Below are 15,029 nucleotides of genomic sequence, written 5' to 3'. Positions count from 1 at the left end.
ATGTCCCCCACCCTCTAGAATAGCATCCTCTCTCTTCCCAGATATATGGATGGCACTTTCCTGGGGTTCCAAAAAGCTCTCGAGACCTGGCTTTGGATTCGGGTCTGGGGTTAATTTGTTTGTGTGGCCCTAATTGGAATTGTTTGTTATTCTTTAGCCCAGAATCCCTGTTATGTATGTATGTACTGGTATGTATGTATGTATGTATGTATGTATGTATGTATGTTCTTTTCTCACTGTGTTTTTAACTATGTTTTCTATTGTCTCACTTTGTAAACTACCCAGATCTACTAGCGTGCCTACTGTGATGGATTTAAATAAAATAACACACATGCTGCTGCTCTGTAATGGAAAAAATATGCTTAAAATCAGAGACAAATCTTTAAAAGTCCCCAGTTACTTAGTATTAAGCAATATTTTATTTTACTTATCTCGCAATGGTTTTGATAAGATAGGAAAGCATACTATAGAGCAGGGATCCCCAACCCCCGGTCCATGGACTGACATTGGGCTGTGGCATGCCAGAAACTGGGCTGCGCAAACAAGCAAAGCCCCCATGCGCGGGATGCAGGTAGCCTATGAAACCTCAGCTCCTCCAGGCCACTGAAAATCCTCTCTTTATGAAACCGGTCCCTCGTGCCCAAAATGTTGGGGGGCCGCTGCTATATGGTATCTTGAAGTTTTATGTTTTAAAACCTCATTAGCAATAGTTGTCTACTGCTCTCATTTCCTTTGTCTCTCCGATTTTTCAGACCTCCAGATAAAATCTCCATTGTGGAAAGTAAATAATTTGCTTATTCTGTTTATAACTGTGAAATGTTTATAATTATTTTAGTCAAGTTGTGTACATCATATTGTAGAACTTTTTAATTTATATATTTACAATGAAAACTTTTTCCTAATCTTACGAGGAAGAACATTAAGCTTTAAAAATTATGCACAACCAAGAGATAAATCCAAACCATTACCTCTTCTCCTTCTTCAATATGGTAATCTTTCCGTTGGTTTGGTCCACCAACAAACATTATATTGAGCTGTCGGTGATGCCTGCAGAACAATATTTTTTAAGCATCAACTTTTTAAATACTTTATTCAGTTTCATTGCTGTCCCTTTCTCATAGCATAGAAAAAAGTGGCATATAACAGTAAAAGTATTTTGTTTTAATGTTAATAACCATAGACAGCAGTAACCGTATAAAATACTGAAAAATTAAGGCATAAAAGGATAAAAGTATTTAAAAACTGTTCAGAAAAGGGAAGGATGTGGGATTTTTTGTTTTGTTTTGCTAATAGTGCATTGCTCCATTCAAATCAGAAGTAACTTCCACCCTGAAATTTATTTTCATGGACAACTTGAAGGAAGAAAAAAAATGCTTGCAATATGTGATACTTGCCATATGTAATTCTTTGCTTTTAAGTTCCTTGGGGAGAAAGACATCTTCAGATCTACCCTACCATGTTTTGTTTCTTTTGTATTATTTTATTGAGCATTAATGGGGTATTACCCTTATTGAAAGAACAGAGGCAGGTAAGTGAAGATAATGATGTAATCAGATAATCTACAAGTAAAATTCAACCTATATTGAATTCCCATTGGAATCATTCAGATACAATGCAAAATATACAGGTTTTTGCTGTAACATTCCTATGCTTCCTCTAGCTTATGCATTTTTTTTCTGCCTCTAACTTTTTTGGCATAATTGTATGGACTTAGAAGCTTACTGTATGTGTCTGTTTTTGATTAACTACAGTTAACTATGTTGTCCAAACCAAACAGCAGTTACTGTCAGCCCAAGACTAAGGAACAGTAGTACATAAATGTTATTATGACAACTTTTATAACTTGAAAATTCCATTAATTCAACAAAAAGTATTATTTTGTGTTTGTTGGAACTTATACTGTATATCTTTTTAGGAAACAATACATGCTTATGATCAGAATATAATATTGCAACATAAGATGTGTACATATATATGTTTGCTTTAGTGATTCCCTTCAAAATAGAAGTTGTTTTGCATATTAATTTGTTCTGGAAAAATCATTGTTTGATTAGATCTTTAGACAATATATATTAATTTATACATTTAATTTCTTCTTTCATTAAATAAACTGATTTAACTGTTAACTTCATATGACAATAAATGTAACACAGGTTAATGAGTACATGAATTGTATTTTTATACAGGATCTCGTTTTTATTGTTTAAAATAAATAAAATATATCAGTTGTGCATGAGTAGAAAAAAAAAGAAGACAGCATATGAGTTTTAAGCAGGAGAAGCTTGTAACTCAAGGCTTTTGCTTTCAGATATTTCTATTTGTTATTGTATCTTTCAAATCCCAGCTTATTATCTTCTCCATACTCTACTCTAGATTATATTATAACTTTTCTAACAAATAGTTGAAAAACAGTTACAGAAAACTTAGATTTGGAGCTAAAGAATTACTATAAACATGCACGTATATCGACAGACTTAGGAATTGGCAAATGCGAAGTGAGGAAGACACTAACATATTGTATATATGAAACCCAAGAATGTGCAATTTCTGTTTGCAAATATGTAAGGGCAGTTTTGCTCAAGAACCTCAGTTAAGAATAATTTTTGCATCATCATAACTGAATGTGTAAGTCTAGATACATGCATACTTTATTTATAAGTTAAAACAATTTGTACAATCTACAGACTATTTTGATATGAGAAATATCAACAGCTTCTGGGCTAAAACAGTACTTTAGAAAAGTATCTGCTATGGATTTTTGTTTAAATTAGAATCCAGAGTTGTCATTTATTGATTGATAAGTTTCCAAATATAAAGCAACCTTTAGGCTAGCTTAACAAAAGTTGACTATAATCAAGCATCAATTGCTTTGTTAGAAACAAATTTATCCTTGACTTGTACAAATCTTTGAAAAAATTAGTTGTATTAATAATAATGGTACCCTTCACTTACATAAGCTTATTGCATACTGGAGGCAGAAAGGCATCTTTGTTTTCTTCTACCCATTTCTTCACATTCACAAGTGTGTCCTCCATGAATTTATAGCAATATACTCCAAAGGAATTGGTACACGAATGTACGAGGTCTGGCAATCGTTTTATATGCTATTGCATGAGTATCTCTGTATAATTGGAATAATGGGTGTATGACAGTGCACTTTCCTCAACTGAGTTTAAGATCCAAAAGGTTATTTAGTTGATGACTTAGCTGAGGGGCAATCTCCAGAGTTTAGCCAATGATCAACTCACACATGAAAAAGTACCGTATGTCTAAGATATCTTCCTCACAAAAATTTGTTCAATTTTAATAAAGAGAATGTATTGGTAGAGTGAATTATTTTTGTTTCCTTTATTCACTCTCACACATAATTACATTATTAATATCTGGCCTATGTGTAACATAACATTTCAAGATAAAATGTTTCTAAAATTAGTTTTATTTTTATCAAATATAGCTTTCTAGAACGTGTGCATTTATAATATATCTTTTCTGATAAAAAAAGTCATACTATTTCAGATTTAGGTTCTGTGTAAGTAAAGAAGGCTGACTAAAGTCAGTGTTACAACTGAGTTTACGGAACATGATTATGGGAACATTTACAGTAATTGCCACCACCTTGGATAGTTAAAATAAGGGGACCAACCGTCCTCCTTTTGGGAGGACAGTCCTCATTTTTTGAGTTCTGTCCTCCCTCAAAAAGTGTCCTCCTAAATGTCCTCCTTTTCCATATACTGTCCTCCTTTTGGGAGGACAGTCCTCCTTTTGTGAGTTCTGTCCTCCCACGAAAATGTCCTCCTAAATATCCTCTTTTTCTATATTTGAAGACATATCTGCAGGGCTTTTTTTCCCTCATAGAACGCCCAGAAGGCATTCCGGGACCTTTTTTTGATGTTTTTTTTCAACTTTTGAAAGCCAATAGGAATTGCTACTGACCACACCAAAACACCCAGGCGGCAAACTTTGCACGTGCAAGTTGCCGGAACTTTGCAGCCCTCACTGCTACCCAACTACACCATCTCTTACTTAGTTCCGCAGATAGCTGGAGGAGACTGGAGCGGTAAGTTTCTCTTGATCTTCCCTGTTCGGTTCTACACGGGGATGCACAGGGTAGGCGGTGGTGCTGGGGGGTGGCTGCAGGGTCAGAGCCAGCGTGGCTGGTGCTTTGCGAGCCGTGGGGCCGGCTCTACGGGGATGCGCAGGGTGGGCAGTGGTGCTGGGGGGCGGCTGGGGGGACAGCTGCAGGGCCGGAGCCGGAGCAGCTGGTGCTTTGCCTTTGCGAGCCATGGGGCCGACTCTACGGGGTTGCACAGGGTGGGTGGTGGTGCTTGGGGGCAGCTGGGGGGGGCGGCTGCAGGGCTGGAGCTGGCACGGCTGGTGCTTTGCCTTTGCGAGCTGTGAGGCCGGCTCTACGGGGATGCGCAGGGTGGGCGGTGGTGCTGGGGGGTGGTTCAGGGCCGGGAGCTGGCTCAGCTGGTGCTTTGCGAGCTGCAGGGCCGGCTCTCCACGGCAGGGCAGTGGTGCTGGCGGGGCAGCTGTGGGCGGGGGCGCGGCAGGCAGTTGATCCTCCATGGGCCGCGCCAGCTGGTGGTCTACGCAGTCCTGACCTGCGCTGCCACCACCTCACCCTGCACATCTACGTGGCCATCCTGGAGCGCCTGGCTCACAACACCTGCCTCCGCCGCCCACCCCGCGCAATCCAGCCGTGTAAATTTTTGGACAAGTGAGAAATCGAGATTGAATGTTGATACTCTAGCTGCAGCACTTCCATAAAATTCAATATGAAGGATATTTCTTGTTCAGATATTTCCAATATATTGTTAGAAGATGATACATTGACAAAAAATATTCATTCAATGGAAAAGTACTCATTTAAATAATTAATAGGCATGTAAGCATAATTACAATATAAAATGTTATTGTTACAAATGTTTTTTATTATGCATTGATCATATTATAGTGTATTCTGTATTATTGTTGCAATAAATACAATGTTTCTTTTATTTACAATATTTTTTTCTTCAATTTATTCATGTCCTCCTTTTTGTTGTAAAAAAGTTAGTCACCTTAGTTAAAAGGAAATTAAACAAGTAACAGAGGATAAAATTATTGGAACCTACTAATTATGATTATCATTAATAGTTTGATTTCTCATGATGGATCCTCTAGCATCCTGGAGTGTGCAAGGAAGCTTTTATTACAACTGAGCAAGCCACTTGCTTTGAGGTTTCAAGGTTGCTTTTGTTGACACTGCAGCCACATTTGATTGTAAATGCAGAATAACTGATAGAGCATAGACAAATGAATTCCCATAGCATCTACTGATTTTTTCTGACACTCCTGGTTATCCCTTATTCCTTTTCCTCTATAATTAATTTAATGAATCCAAATAGCAGAAAGATCCAAAAGTGAGTTTCACTTTGTTATTGTTAAATAGATAGATTGGAGTTGCAGAACATGCTGCTACAGTATTACACATTTTTGTTGTAAGGTTACTCAAATATGATAGATAAAGCAAGTTTATAGAGCAGATATCAAGTACCATCCATAGAAAATTGTCCATTGTTTTTCTATGAAGGAACAGGCAGGGGATCAAGATGACATTTCACAATGAAAAGATAGGCATATTGTGCATATGAAACAGTTACTGATTATCCCATACTCTATCTTTAGCCAATATCTCTTGGGAAAACCTGGATAGCTGCAAACATGTTAGTATCCCAAAGGTGCTTTTTCAGGAGGCAATTGGACTTTCTTGTTTTTCTTTGAAGACATTTCGTTTCTCATTCAAGAAGCTTCTTCAGCTCTGACTAGATTAGGAGCCCTCAAACTTGGCCCTTTCATGACTTGTGGACTTCAACTCACAGAATTCCTCAGCCAGGCACGCTGGCTAAGGAATTCTGGGAGTTGAAGTCCACAAGTCATAAAAGGGCCAAGTTTTGAAGGATTTATATTCCTTGCAGACAGCTGGTCATTTGCATTCTTTTACAGGTCATTGGGGTCATCCAGAGGATTATGTGTGTCCTCAGGGTCACCTGAGTAGTGCAAATGTGTGTGGAACCTTCTGGCTGCAGGATATTTTCCCGTTCTTGTAGTCTGCAATATTTTCTGGAAATATGTTCATATTTTCATTCCGTACTATCTAGTCAGAGCTGAAGAAGCTTCTTGGATGAGAAGTGACACATCTTCAAAGAAAAACCAGTAAGTCTAATTGTTTCCTGAAAAAGCACCTTTGGGACAACTACGACCTGGATGACTGACAATCTCCATAGACAAGATGGATTAAAGTCTTCATCCTGGTTCATCCAAGCCGGGGATAAATAAACAACATGGCGACTGCTTTGGGAAGAAGGTTGCAGTTTATTGAAGAGCCAGAAAGATGGTTCTTGCAGGAAAGACCAGAGAAAAGAAGGGCTGAGCACATGGGTAGTAGGTTTTTATACCCTCTCTAGCCTTTTGTTTGGAATAGTTTCCTTTTTCTGTGGCATGAACTTTGAGACTATTTCCTATGTCACGTATTCTGACCTGAGTGTGCCTCTCTGGCACTCCTGTTGTTGGTGGGTTAATCCCATCATATATCCTGCTTCCCTGGTGCTAGGCTAATGACTCCTAGAGTTTGGGTGGGGTATGCAGATTTTAGATGTCTTTGTCTTCTCCTAGCTCCAACTTTCCTGATAGTTTACATTTGCATTTGTATAGAGCTGGCTTCTGCTTGGGACAGAGACTTGGGGACAGGGTTGGTTTCTGCTTTTAAAATCCTTTTGCGGAAATATATTTTTCTGCCCTTTTAATATTTCCTTCTCTGGGGAGCTGACTTCCCACAGGCATAAAACATGTTAGTGCTGCAGCAATAAATACATATGTAACAAAATATATTCTCAAACCATATTGACTCCAAGTGACTAAATCAATGCAATTTTCTTGGCAGTATTATGGAAGCATATTCCCTTTACAGTCTAGGATTTTTAAAATTTTCCATTTTAGTTAATCTGATATTTCCATGTGGTCCCACTTACATCTAATAAGACCAAAATGATTATAAAATAGAATTGATTTAGAATTGATTTTATTTCCCCACTGATTATTAACAATATCTGATTTCAGTTACTTGCTCCATGGATCTTACAGCAGCAATGTCTGTTCAGCTGGAAATTGTTTTTAGATCAAGCTTTAATAATTTAGTGTTTTTGTTTATACAGTAAATTTTGAGTGTAAAACTGCTATTCACAGAGCAGTTTGCTATTTGAGTTGACAGTAAATGGCATAATTGCACAGTAATTAGGCTGATTGCACTAGAAATTATCAGCATTAGTGCTTCAGTAACCCCCTTCAAAACCAAAGGGTTGAGGCCCTTGGTAAATCTTTTTTGGCTGCTGTTTGAGCTTGAATGTCTGCAATTTTGTCTGTGAGCAAAGGAAGACTCCCCCTTTTGCTCTGTGCGTTTGCAAAAGCTGAATTAGGGATCTGAAAAAAATGAATAATCTGTTAACAGTTTGAATTATCAATACTTGTTTATCTGCCAAAGAAGCTGGCATTATGTTTTATATTGTTAAAAGAAATAAGAAGACACACCTGGGGTGGACTATACATGCACTTTTTTATTTCTTGGGCATCTCGAGGGACAAAAGTTTTCACTGTTACTTTCCAACTGAAAGAAATTTGTCCTTTGAGAGAAAGTTCAATCTCCTTTTCTTTGCTCCCGTTTCTTTGAACGCCTGCGACAATGTAGTAAGACCCGGGGACGATCCTAACGCACCTATCCAAAAACGCTGGACCTAGGGCAGGCGAAACCGACAGGGCCGGCTTCCGTGCAGGCCAGATCGGCAGAAGCCCAACCCCCCTCATTCCTCATCAGTTTTCTTTTCCTTGCCTTTCTCGGCCACGATTTTTCGGCCCGTTTCCCCCAAAGACGCGAGTCTCCTCGACCCTCGTCCTTTGCTATTTAGAGCCTGTTTCGCCTCCCGCTCTTCTCCCTACCGGGGAAATAGCGATAAACTACAGGCTCCATCCCACCTTGATGCTCAAAACCCTCCCGCGCTGCAATGGACTCTCGTAGCGTCACGGCCGCGCCAGGGCCTTGTAACAGCCGTCGCCGTTAAAACAACGCGTCGGCTGAGGAAGGGGAGAAGGAAAAGACCGGTCGGTCGGCAAGAAATAGAACTCGTTGCCTCTGCCCCTCTAGTCGTGCTCAGAAATTCAGAGCAAAAAGAAAAACGGACAGAAACGAAAAAGTAGAATGTGTTGAAATGGCGTCCGCTGCAGTTGAGCCCTTGATAAAGCGTTCGGGAAGAGTTGATGTCAGGGCTCCAGTGGCGCAATCGGTTAGCGCGCGGTACTTATACAGCAGTACACAGCAGAGCAATGCCGAGGTTGTGAGTTCGAGCCTCACCTGGAGCACAAGTCTTTTGGGACTATTCGCTTTTGGGATATTTCCGCGCATTTATCTGCATCTCGCTTGTTACGCGCTGTCACGTATTCATTCTACGTGGAGAGCTACCAGGCGAACACAAGTAATGAGAATTGTAGTAATTCACGGATACAGAAGCGCTAACTTTAAAACTGCTTATCAAGCTGCAAGTTATTGTTAGTGAATCTTTTCATTAGTATAAAAACAATAGTTGCATTTAAGAATCAGTTAAGTATTCGTATTTCATATTTATAATTCTAGAGCAAAAATATTCAAGTGTTTTGATTTCATAGTACATCTAATTTTTTTTTTTAAGATATTACATAGGATCTCATAGCTAGATTCCAATTTTAGGTTGAACATGTCAATGGGAAAATTAAACCAATACTGAATATCGAAGTTTTCCCCCCAAAAATTCTGGAATTGACTTTTGTGTGTTCATTTTACAATTATTACAGATATACTTAAAATAATAACATAGGGTAGGTAATGGTTAAGCTATATGCTACAGAACACTAGTGTTTCTCATACAATCTGAAGAAGTCTATGATCAACATTTGAGAAAGAATACTTAATTGTTACTCTTTTAGTAGATTTAGGATCCATTCAATTTTAGTAGCCAAACAAGTACTCTATCCATGAAGGAAATGTTCATATGATAAATGTCTCCTCAAACACATTTAACAATAGGAAAAATTATTTAAAAAATAATAAATAACAAATATGTGGATATTCATCCATAGAGCATCTGAACTTTGACGGTCTTAACACCATTTCCTTCAACTATCACCATGAAAGGGCATTTTCAGCAACAAGTATTAATATAAGTGGATTTTTTCAGAGTTAACCAATTCACTCCAAATATTAATACAAGTACAGGAGATCCTTGATTAATGACCAGTTGCTTAGCAATAATTCAGAGTTAAAGTAGACCTCTCCAGAGCTACTTATGACCTGACTCCAAAGTTTCAACAACTACAACTACTCCCCTCCCCATGGTCATGTAATTGCATTTTGGATGCTTGACAACCAGTTTGGATATAGGGCTGTTTGCAGCCTCCCACAGACTTGTGACTGTGATTTTTAGTGTTTTTTACTCATTTCTGACCAAAAATGCCCACTGGGGAAAACGGGTGTACTTACCAACCACTGCATTTGCTTAATAACCATAGCAGTCACTTAACAACCGTTACAAAAAAGGTTGAAAACTCAGTCATAGTCACCCACTTATTGACCACCATGCCCGAAGACTATAATTCCAGGCTCAATTTAGTTGTAAATCAAGGACTACCAGCTGTACATGCCTCACATTAAGATATCTAAATGATACATTATGTGTAGCAAAATAATTGCATGGATGCAGTCAGAAATTAAGTTTGCCTAGAGCAGGCCTGAGTAACATGTGGCTTACCAAGCAGTCTTGTGAAACTGTTGGTGTTTTTGGAAAATTCAATAAATCTATCACTGCCAAATACTGCTGCTTCCTCAAATATTTTGGCAAGTGACAGCAGTTTGCAACCACCTTCTCTAATGACTTTCTCAACAAATTAGCAGAGATTGCAAATAGTCATCACATGATCACAGGGAACTTGCAGTCATAAGATCATGGGATGCAACTTTTACAACCAGTCGTAAGTGGAGAACTACCTGTACCATCTAATAGCTAATTAGTGCACCAGCTCTTCTTTTGTGGCCTGATTATTTTAAATTTATTAACATGGCTCTTTCTCCTTTACAAGGTGTACAGACCTGGCCTAGATGCCCTCACTTCTTAAAGTCTTTAAAGCTCGGAGAACCCACAAAGAAACATAGTAAGATGCACAATGCTTATTTAAAGGATCCAAAGATAGAAAAGTCCCATCCATTAAAAACAGAAATCATCCCTAGGAATGTTTTATTTTACACAAAACTGAAGAAGATAGTGTAATCTTTTTTTAAAAAATCTTTTAAGTGATTTTAGGTATTCTCTGACTTACAACCACAATTGAGGCCAAAGTTTCTGTTGCTAAGTGAGTCAGTTAAGTGAGTTTTGCCCCATTTTATGACCTTTCTTGCCACAGTTGTGAATTGCTACAGTTGTTAAGTGAATCTGGCTTCCCCATTGACTTTCCTTGTCAGAAGGTCACAAAAGTAGATGATATGATCCTGGGACACGGCAACTGTCATAAATATGAGTCAGTTGCCAAGCATATGAATTTTGATCATGTGACCATGGGGATGTTGCAACTGTCATAACTGTGAAAAACAGTCATGCCACTATTTTCAGGGCTATTGTAAGTTCAAATGGTCACTAAATTAACTGTTGTCAATTGAGGACTACCTGTAGTAAATGGACAGTGTGCACAGATTCACTACATGTCACTTTATTTTTAAAAGGCAATTCAGTTTCTATATTTTTTTCACATGAATGTAAAAGACTGCATTAAGTGGCACTATTTTAAAGATAAAAGTTAAATGACCAAACTTAAGGACAAAAGTGAGTGTTTGAAAAATAAATAAATCTAAAGGACGGTTTTCTGAAATAAAGGGCTGTCCATTATAATAAAGGACATTTGGTCACTGTAAACATTTCTGATTTTTCTCAGGCAGAGGTTAGTGGCAAAATTAAATGCAACAATTGCAGATACTAGGGAAACAATAACATTTTCATTATCAGAATTGCTCCACACGGGTCGAAAAGTCACCACCTTCTTCCCATATGCAACTCCTGTCAAAAACCGTTGGTTTAAAATGAAGAATTGCACAAACGACTCCTTCACACGCGTCTCGCTCTCCCTTCCTATACCAGGAACGTGACGCGCAGCTCAGAATTGCGCGATGAAATGAGTGGGAAAAGCAGTAAACGGGAGAAATGTCAATTGTGCCGCTGACTCTTTTTGCCTGCCTCCCAATTTCCCTCTTCTTTGTATGCCTCCTTCCTACGGTAACACATTTTCTGCCACCGATCTCCCGGCCCGCCCTTCCCTCCATCTCTTGGGCTGCGCCTCCGCCCCGCTCGCATCCTCAGGCCAGGCTCGGCCGGGTGAAAACAGCGCCTCGGCAGGAAGTGCTTCCGATTCGTCTCCGCCCAGCTTCGGGGGGAGGGGGGAGGGAGTGTCCAGACATTTTTTTCTTGGACGGGTCTCGGCACGTCGGAGGCTTGTGGCGTTTCCCAAGGCGCGGCGAGAGAAAGAAGCCATGAGCAAAGGACTTGCGTGGGAAGGCTCCTTGCCGCACTGCCCCGCGCCCACCGGGAGCTCGGTGGTCTCGGCGGGTTTTGTGGCTTGTATTCCCCCCTCCCACACACACACTTTTGTTTTCTGCATGCGGGCTCGTGTTGTACGGTTTGGGAAATAAAGAACCAGTTGAGTATTCACAGATTTAGCTATATTTGCGCCTACGCTATCAATACAGGTAGTCCTCGAATTACAACAGTTCGTTTAGTGACTTCTCAAAGTTAACGGTGAAAAAAGGTAACTTATGACCGTTTTTCACAGTCACGACCTTTTGTAGTATCCCCATGATCATGTGGTCAAAATTCAGGCGTTGGCAACTGGTTCATATTTATGACTTGCTGTGTCCCAAGGTCATGTGATTTTTGCGACTTCTGAAAGCAAAGTCAATGGGGAAGCAGATTCACTTAACAACTGCGTTACTAACTTATTAACTGCAGTGATTCACTTAACAACTGAGGTCAGAAAGGTCATAAAAGGGGCAAAACTCAGTTAACAAATATCTTTCTTAACAACAGACATTTTAGCCTCAGTTATGGTTTTAAATTGAGAATTACCTGTATTAGGTAGGTCAGGGTCGCCTATTCTTCAGGAGGTCTTAGAAATATATATTGACATTTGTAACATAAAAAGGAGAGGCAGATTCTGCTGCTCTCTGCCTTCACTTGCCCATTATGTTTCTCGATTGGAAAACAAATGAAATAAAAATGTGCGTACCATTTCTTGACTGAATTCAGATTTTCTAGTACAGTGTTTTTCAATCTCAACGTATTTACGAAGTGTGAATTTCAATTCTGGCTGGGGAACTCTAGGAATCCACACATTTTAAAGTTGCTGAGGTTGAGAAACACTGCCCTAGAAAACCTTGCGTGGAAATTGTGAGCTCCCTGATTTTTGAAGGGTGTTCACAAATCTCCTTGTTTTCCGAATAGAAATTCTTGAAAAGGTTAATGATAAAATTTTAATATTTGGAATATTTATATGTTTATTCTTGTCTTGTGCTATTTTGTTCCATTGTTATTGGATAGCACTCATGACATTGCTCCAAAATGGGAATAGAAGTATAAGTTTTGCTTCTTTTGTCCTTGGCATTTTGCTAATTTTTCAATATTATAAGACATCCGCAACACAACCTCAATTTTTCTTTAAAAAGAATAGATGAAATAAAACAGTAAAAACAACGGCAGAAGAAGTTAGAGTGGTATCCTTCTGTGTTTTCTTCCCTCCTCATCTTTTCCCAGGGGAAAGGGGTATCAATTTTGATACCTGAACAGAAATGAATTACAGGGCACTTACAGAGTGGTGTTTAATGTTTACCTCACAAACAGAGTGAGAGGAACGTTCTTCTTTGTTCTATTGAATGCGCAGAATGAAAATACGCAAGAGTGAATTCACAGGATTAACTGGTCTGTATTCTTTATTAATCACTGATACAGAAAGTGATTTGTCAATTTTCCTTACATTATTATGCATATACATATTAATAATTCATCAAAGCAAGTATGGCTTTTGCCATAAATGTTGGGACTGTTTGAGCATGGCAATTATTTGTATTTGTATTGTCTGCAATCTGGACAATAGATGGCAGTGTGATCACATGGATGGATAGGAAATTCACCCCCTCCCCTCCAAAACAAGGAGAAAACTGTTCCAAAGTTTCTAAAAATAATACAGGCTGCTTGCCAAGCATTTACAATGTTTGTTCCCTCAGAGCAAAAAACAATAGGCCTGCGTTCCAGTGGTTAGAGAAAAAAAACCCACAAAGTAATAATTGGATGGACCACAGGGATTGTATATGCCTGCATGCGTGTGTGTGAAAAAGAGAAAAAAAAATCCTCCAGACCAATGTTTTAAAAATGAACAGTTAGAACTAAACAATACTAAAAACTTTATAATTTTGAATTGTATTTGTTTTATTTCTGCATGTATTTAGCATTATTCAAATGAATAATGAATCCAGCTTGAAAATGAAGTGAAATGAAAATCCTTTTGTCTGCAGTTAAATGTTTAAACAGTAAGATAGCAAAACTTTTCTGAGCATTATAACGTAAAAAATATGCTTTTATTGACCATATTTTCTGCTAGTACCTTGAAAAAGAGATTTAAACAAAACAATGCTATTTTACATGGAGGAAAGCACACAGTGGGGTACTTCAAGGTTCTATCTTGCGCCCAATGCTCTTCAACAACTTCATAAATTATCTAGATGAATGAATGGAAGGGGAACTCACCAGATTTGCAGTTGATACCAAGCTGGGGCAACAGCTAAAATAGACTTAAGATTCAGAAAGATCTTGACCGATTTGAGCATTGACTCCCATTCAACATGATGCTGTTCAGTGATGAGAAAAGGTCCTATACTTAGGCAGGAAAAACCAAATGCATAGTACAGAATAGGTGGTACCTGCCTCACAGGTAGTAACAGAGAGAGATCTAGGCATCCTAGTGGACTACCACTTTAATATGACCCAACAAAGTGCTGCAGCTGCCAAAAAAGCCAGTGCAAATTCTGAGGGATAAGATCAAGATCATGAGAAGTGACAATACTACTTTATACTGTACCAGTGAGGCTACATTTGGAATACTGCATGCAGTGCTGGTCATCATGATACAAAAAAGACGCTGACATCCTAGCAAGTGCAGAGAAGAGCAACAATGATGATAACGGAACTGGAGGCTAAATGTACAGTTGAAGGAGCTACCGGTAGGTATGTCTAGGCTATTGAAGAGAAGAATTAGGAGGACATGATAACTGTCTTTCAGAACTTGAGGAGCTGTCACAGAGAGGAGGATTGATTTATTCTCCAAAGCATCTGAGGGCAGAACAAGAAGTAATAGGTGGAAGCTTGTTAAAGAAAGGTCCAACCTAAAAGTAAGGAGAAATTTCCTGATAGAACAATTAATGGAATAACTTGCCTCCCAGGGTTGTGAGTGTTCCATCACTGGGAAGTTTTCAAAAATCGACTGGATAACCATTTGACCACGATGGCATAAGGTCTCCTGTCTTGAGCAGGGCTTTAGACTGGAAGATGTCTGAAGTTTCCAGCCCTATGATTCTATGTTTTTAATAATGATCAAAAGACAAAGAAAAGAACTATCTCTAGCTTTTAAAAATATTTCAAGTCAGATTTGGCTCAAAATGATTGTGGATTCTTATTATTTGCTTACATTGCACTTTTTTGTCCTGCTAGCTAGAGTGAATACAAACAGATCTTCACGTGGATGAAATGTACTGGATTGCAAAATGCTGATGGAGAGGCAGAAAAAACTTCTTCCAATTATGTGCAACTATACGCATACAACTTGTTGAATATACCTACTTTTCTATTGTTCATTTTGCATGCTGGATGTGGTGTAGGTAAATAAGATATAATCACCACCACAAACCCTATGAGATAGTTTCTTCTCTTCAA

At 38.8% G+C, this 15,029-nt stretch overlaps 1 protein-coding gene and 1 non-coding gene across 2 annotated transcripts in view; one reads left to right on the top strand and one right to left on the bottom strand.

The window, feature by feature from the left end:
• The window catches only part of HAAO (3-hydroxyanthranilate 3,4-dioxygenase), a 30,405-nt gene extending 27,236 nt beyond the window's left edge, over positions 1-3,169 (bottom strand). The window contains exons 1-2 of the mRNA XM_039329741.1: positions 2,953-3,169; positions 969-1,047 (exon numbers count right to left, since the gene is read on the bottom strand). Coding sequence (XP_039185675.1) covers positions 969-1,047; positions 2,953-3,035 — 162 coding nt within the window. The 5' untranslated portion in view covers positions 3,036-3,169. The remainder of the gene's footprint in view (positions 1-968; positions 1,048-2,952) is intronic.
• A 5,131-nt stretch (positions 3,170-8,300) lies between these two features.
• Positions 8,301-8,394, top strand: TRNAI-UAU. Its single transcript has 2 exons — positions 8,301-8,338; positions 8,359-8,394. It is a non-coding gene; the product is annotated as a tRNA-Ile (tRNA).
• Positions 8,395-15,029: the final 6,635 nt, after the last annotated feature.

The sequence above is a fragment of the Crotalus tigris genome, unplaced genomic scaffold (assembly GCF_016545835.1).
Source record: "Crotalus tigris isolate CLP2741 ecotype Arizona unplaced genomic scaffold, ASM1654583v1 scf7180000024411.593283, whole genome shotgun sequence".
Classification (NCBI taxonomy): domain Eukaryota; kingdom Metazoa; phylum Chordata; class Lepidosauria; order Squamata; family Viperidae; genus Crotalus; species Crotalus tigris.
Note: the sequence above shows the minus strand (reverse complement) of the source record. Positions and strands in the feature narration are given on the sequence as shown.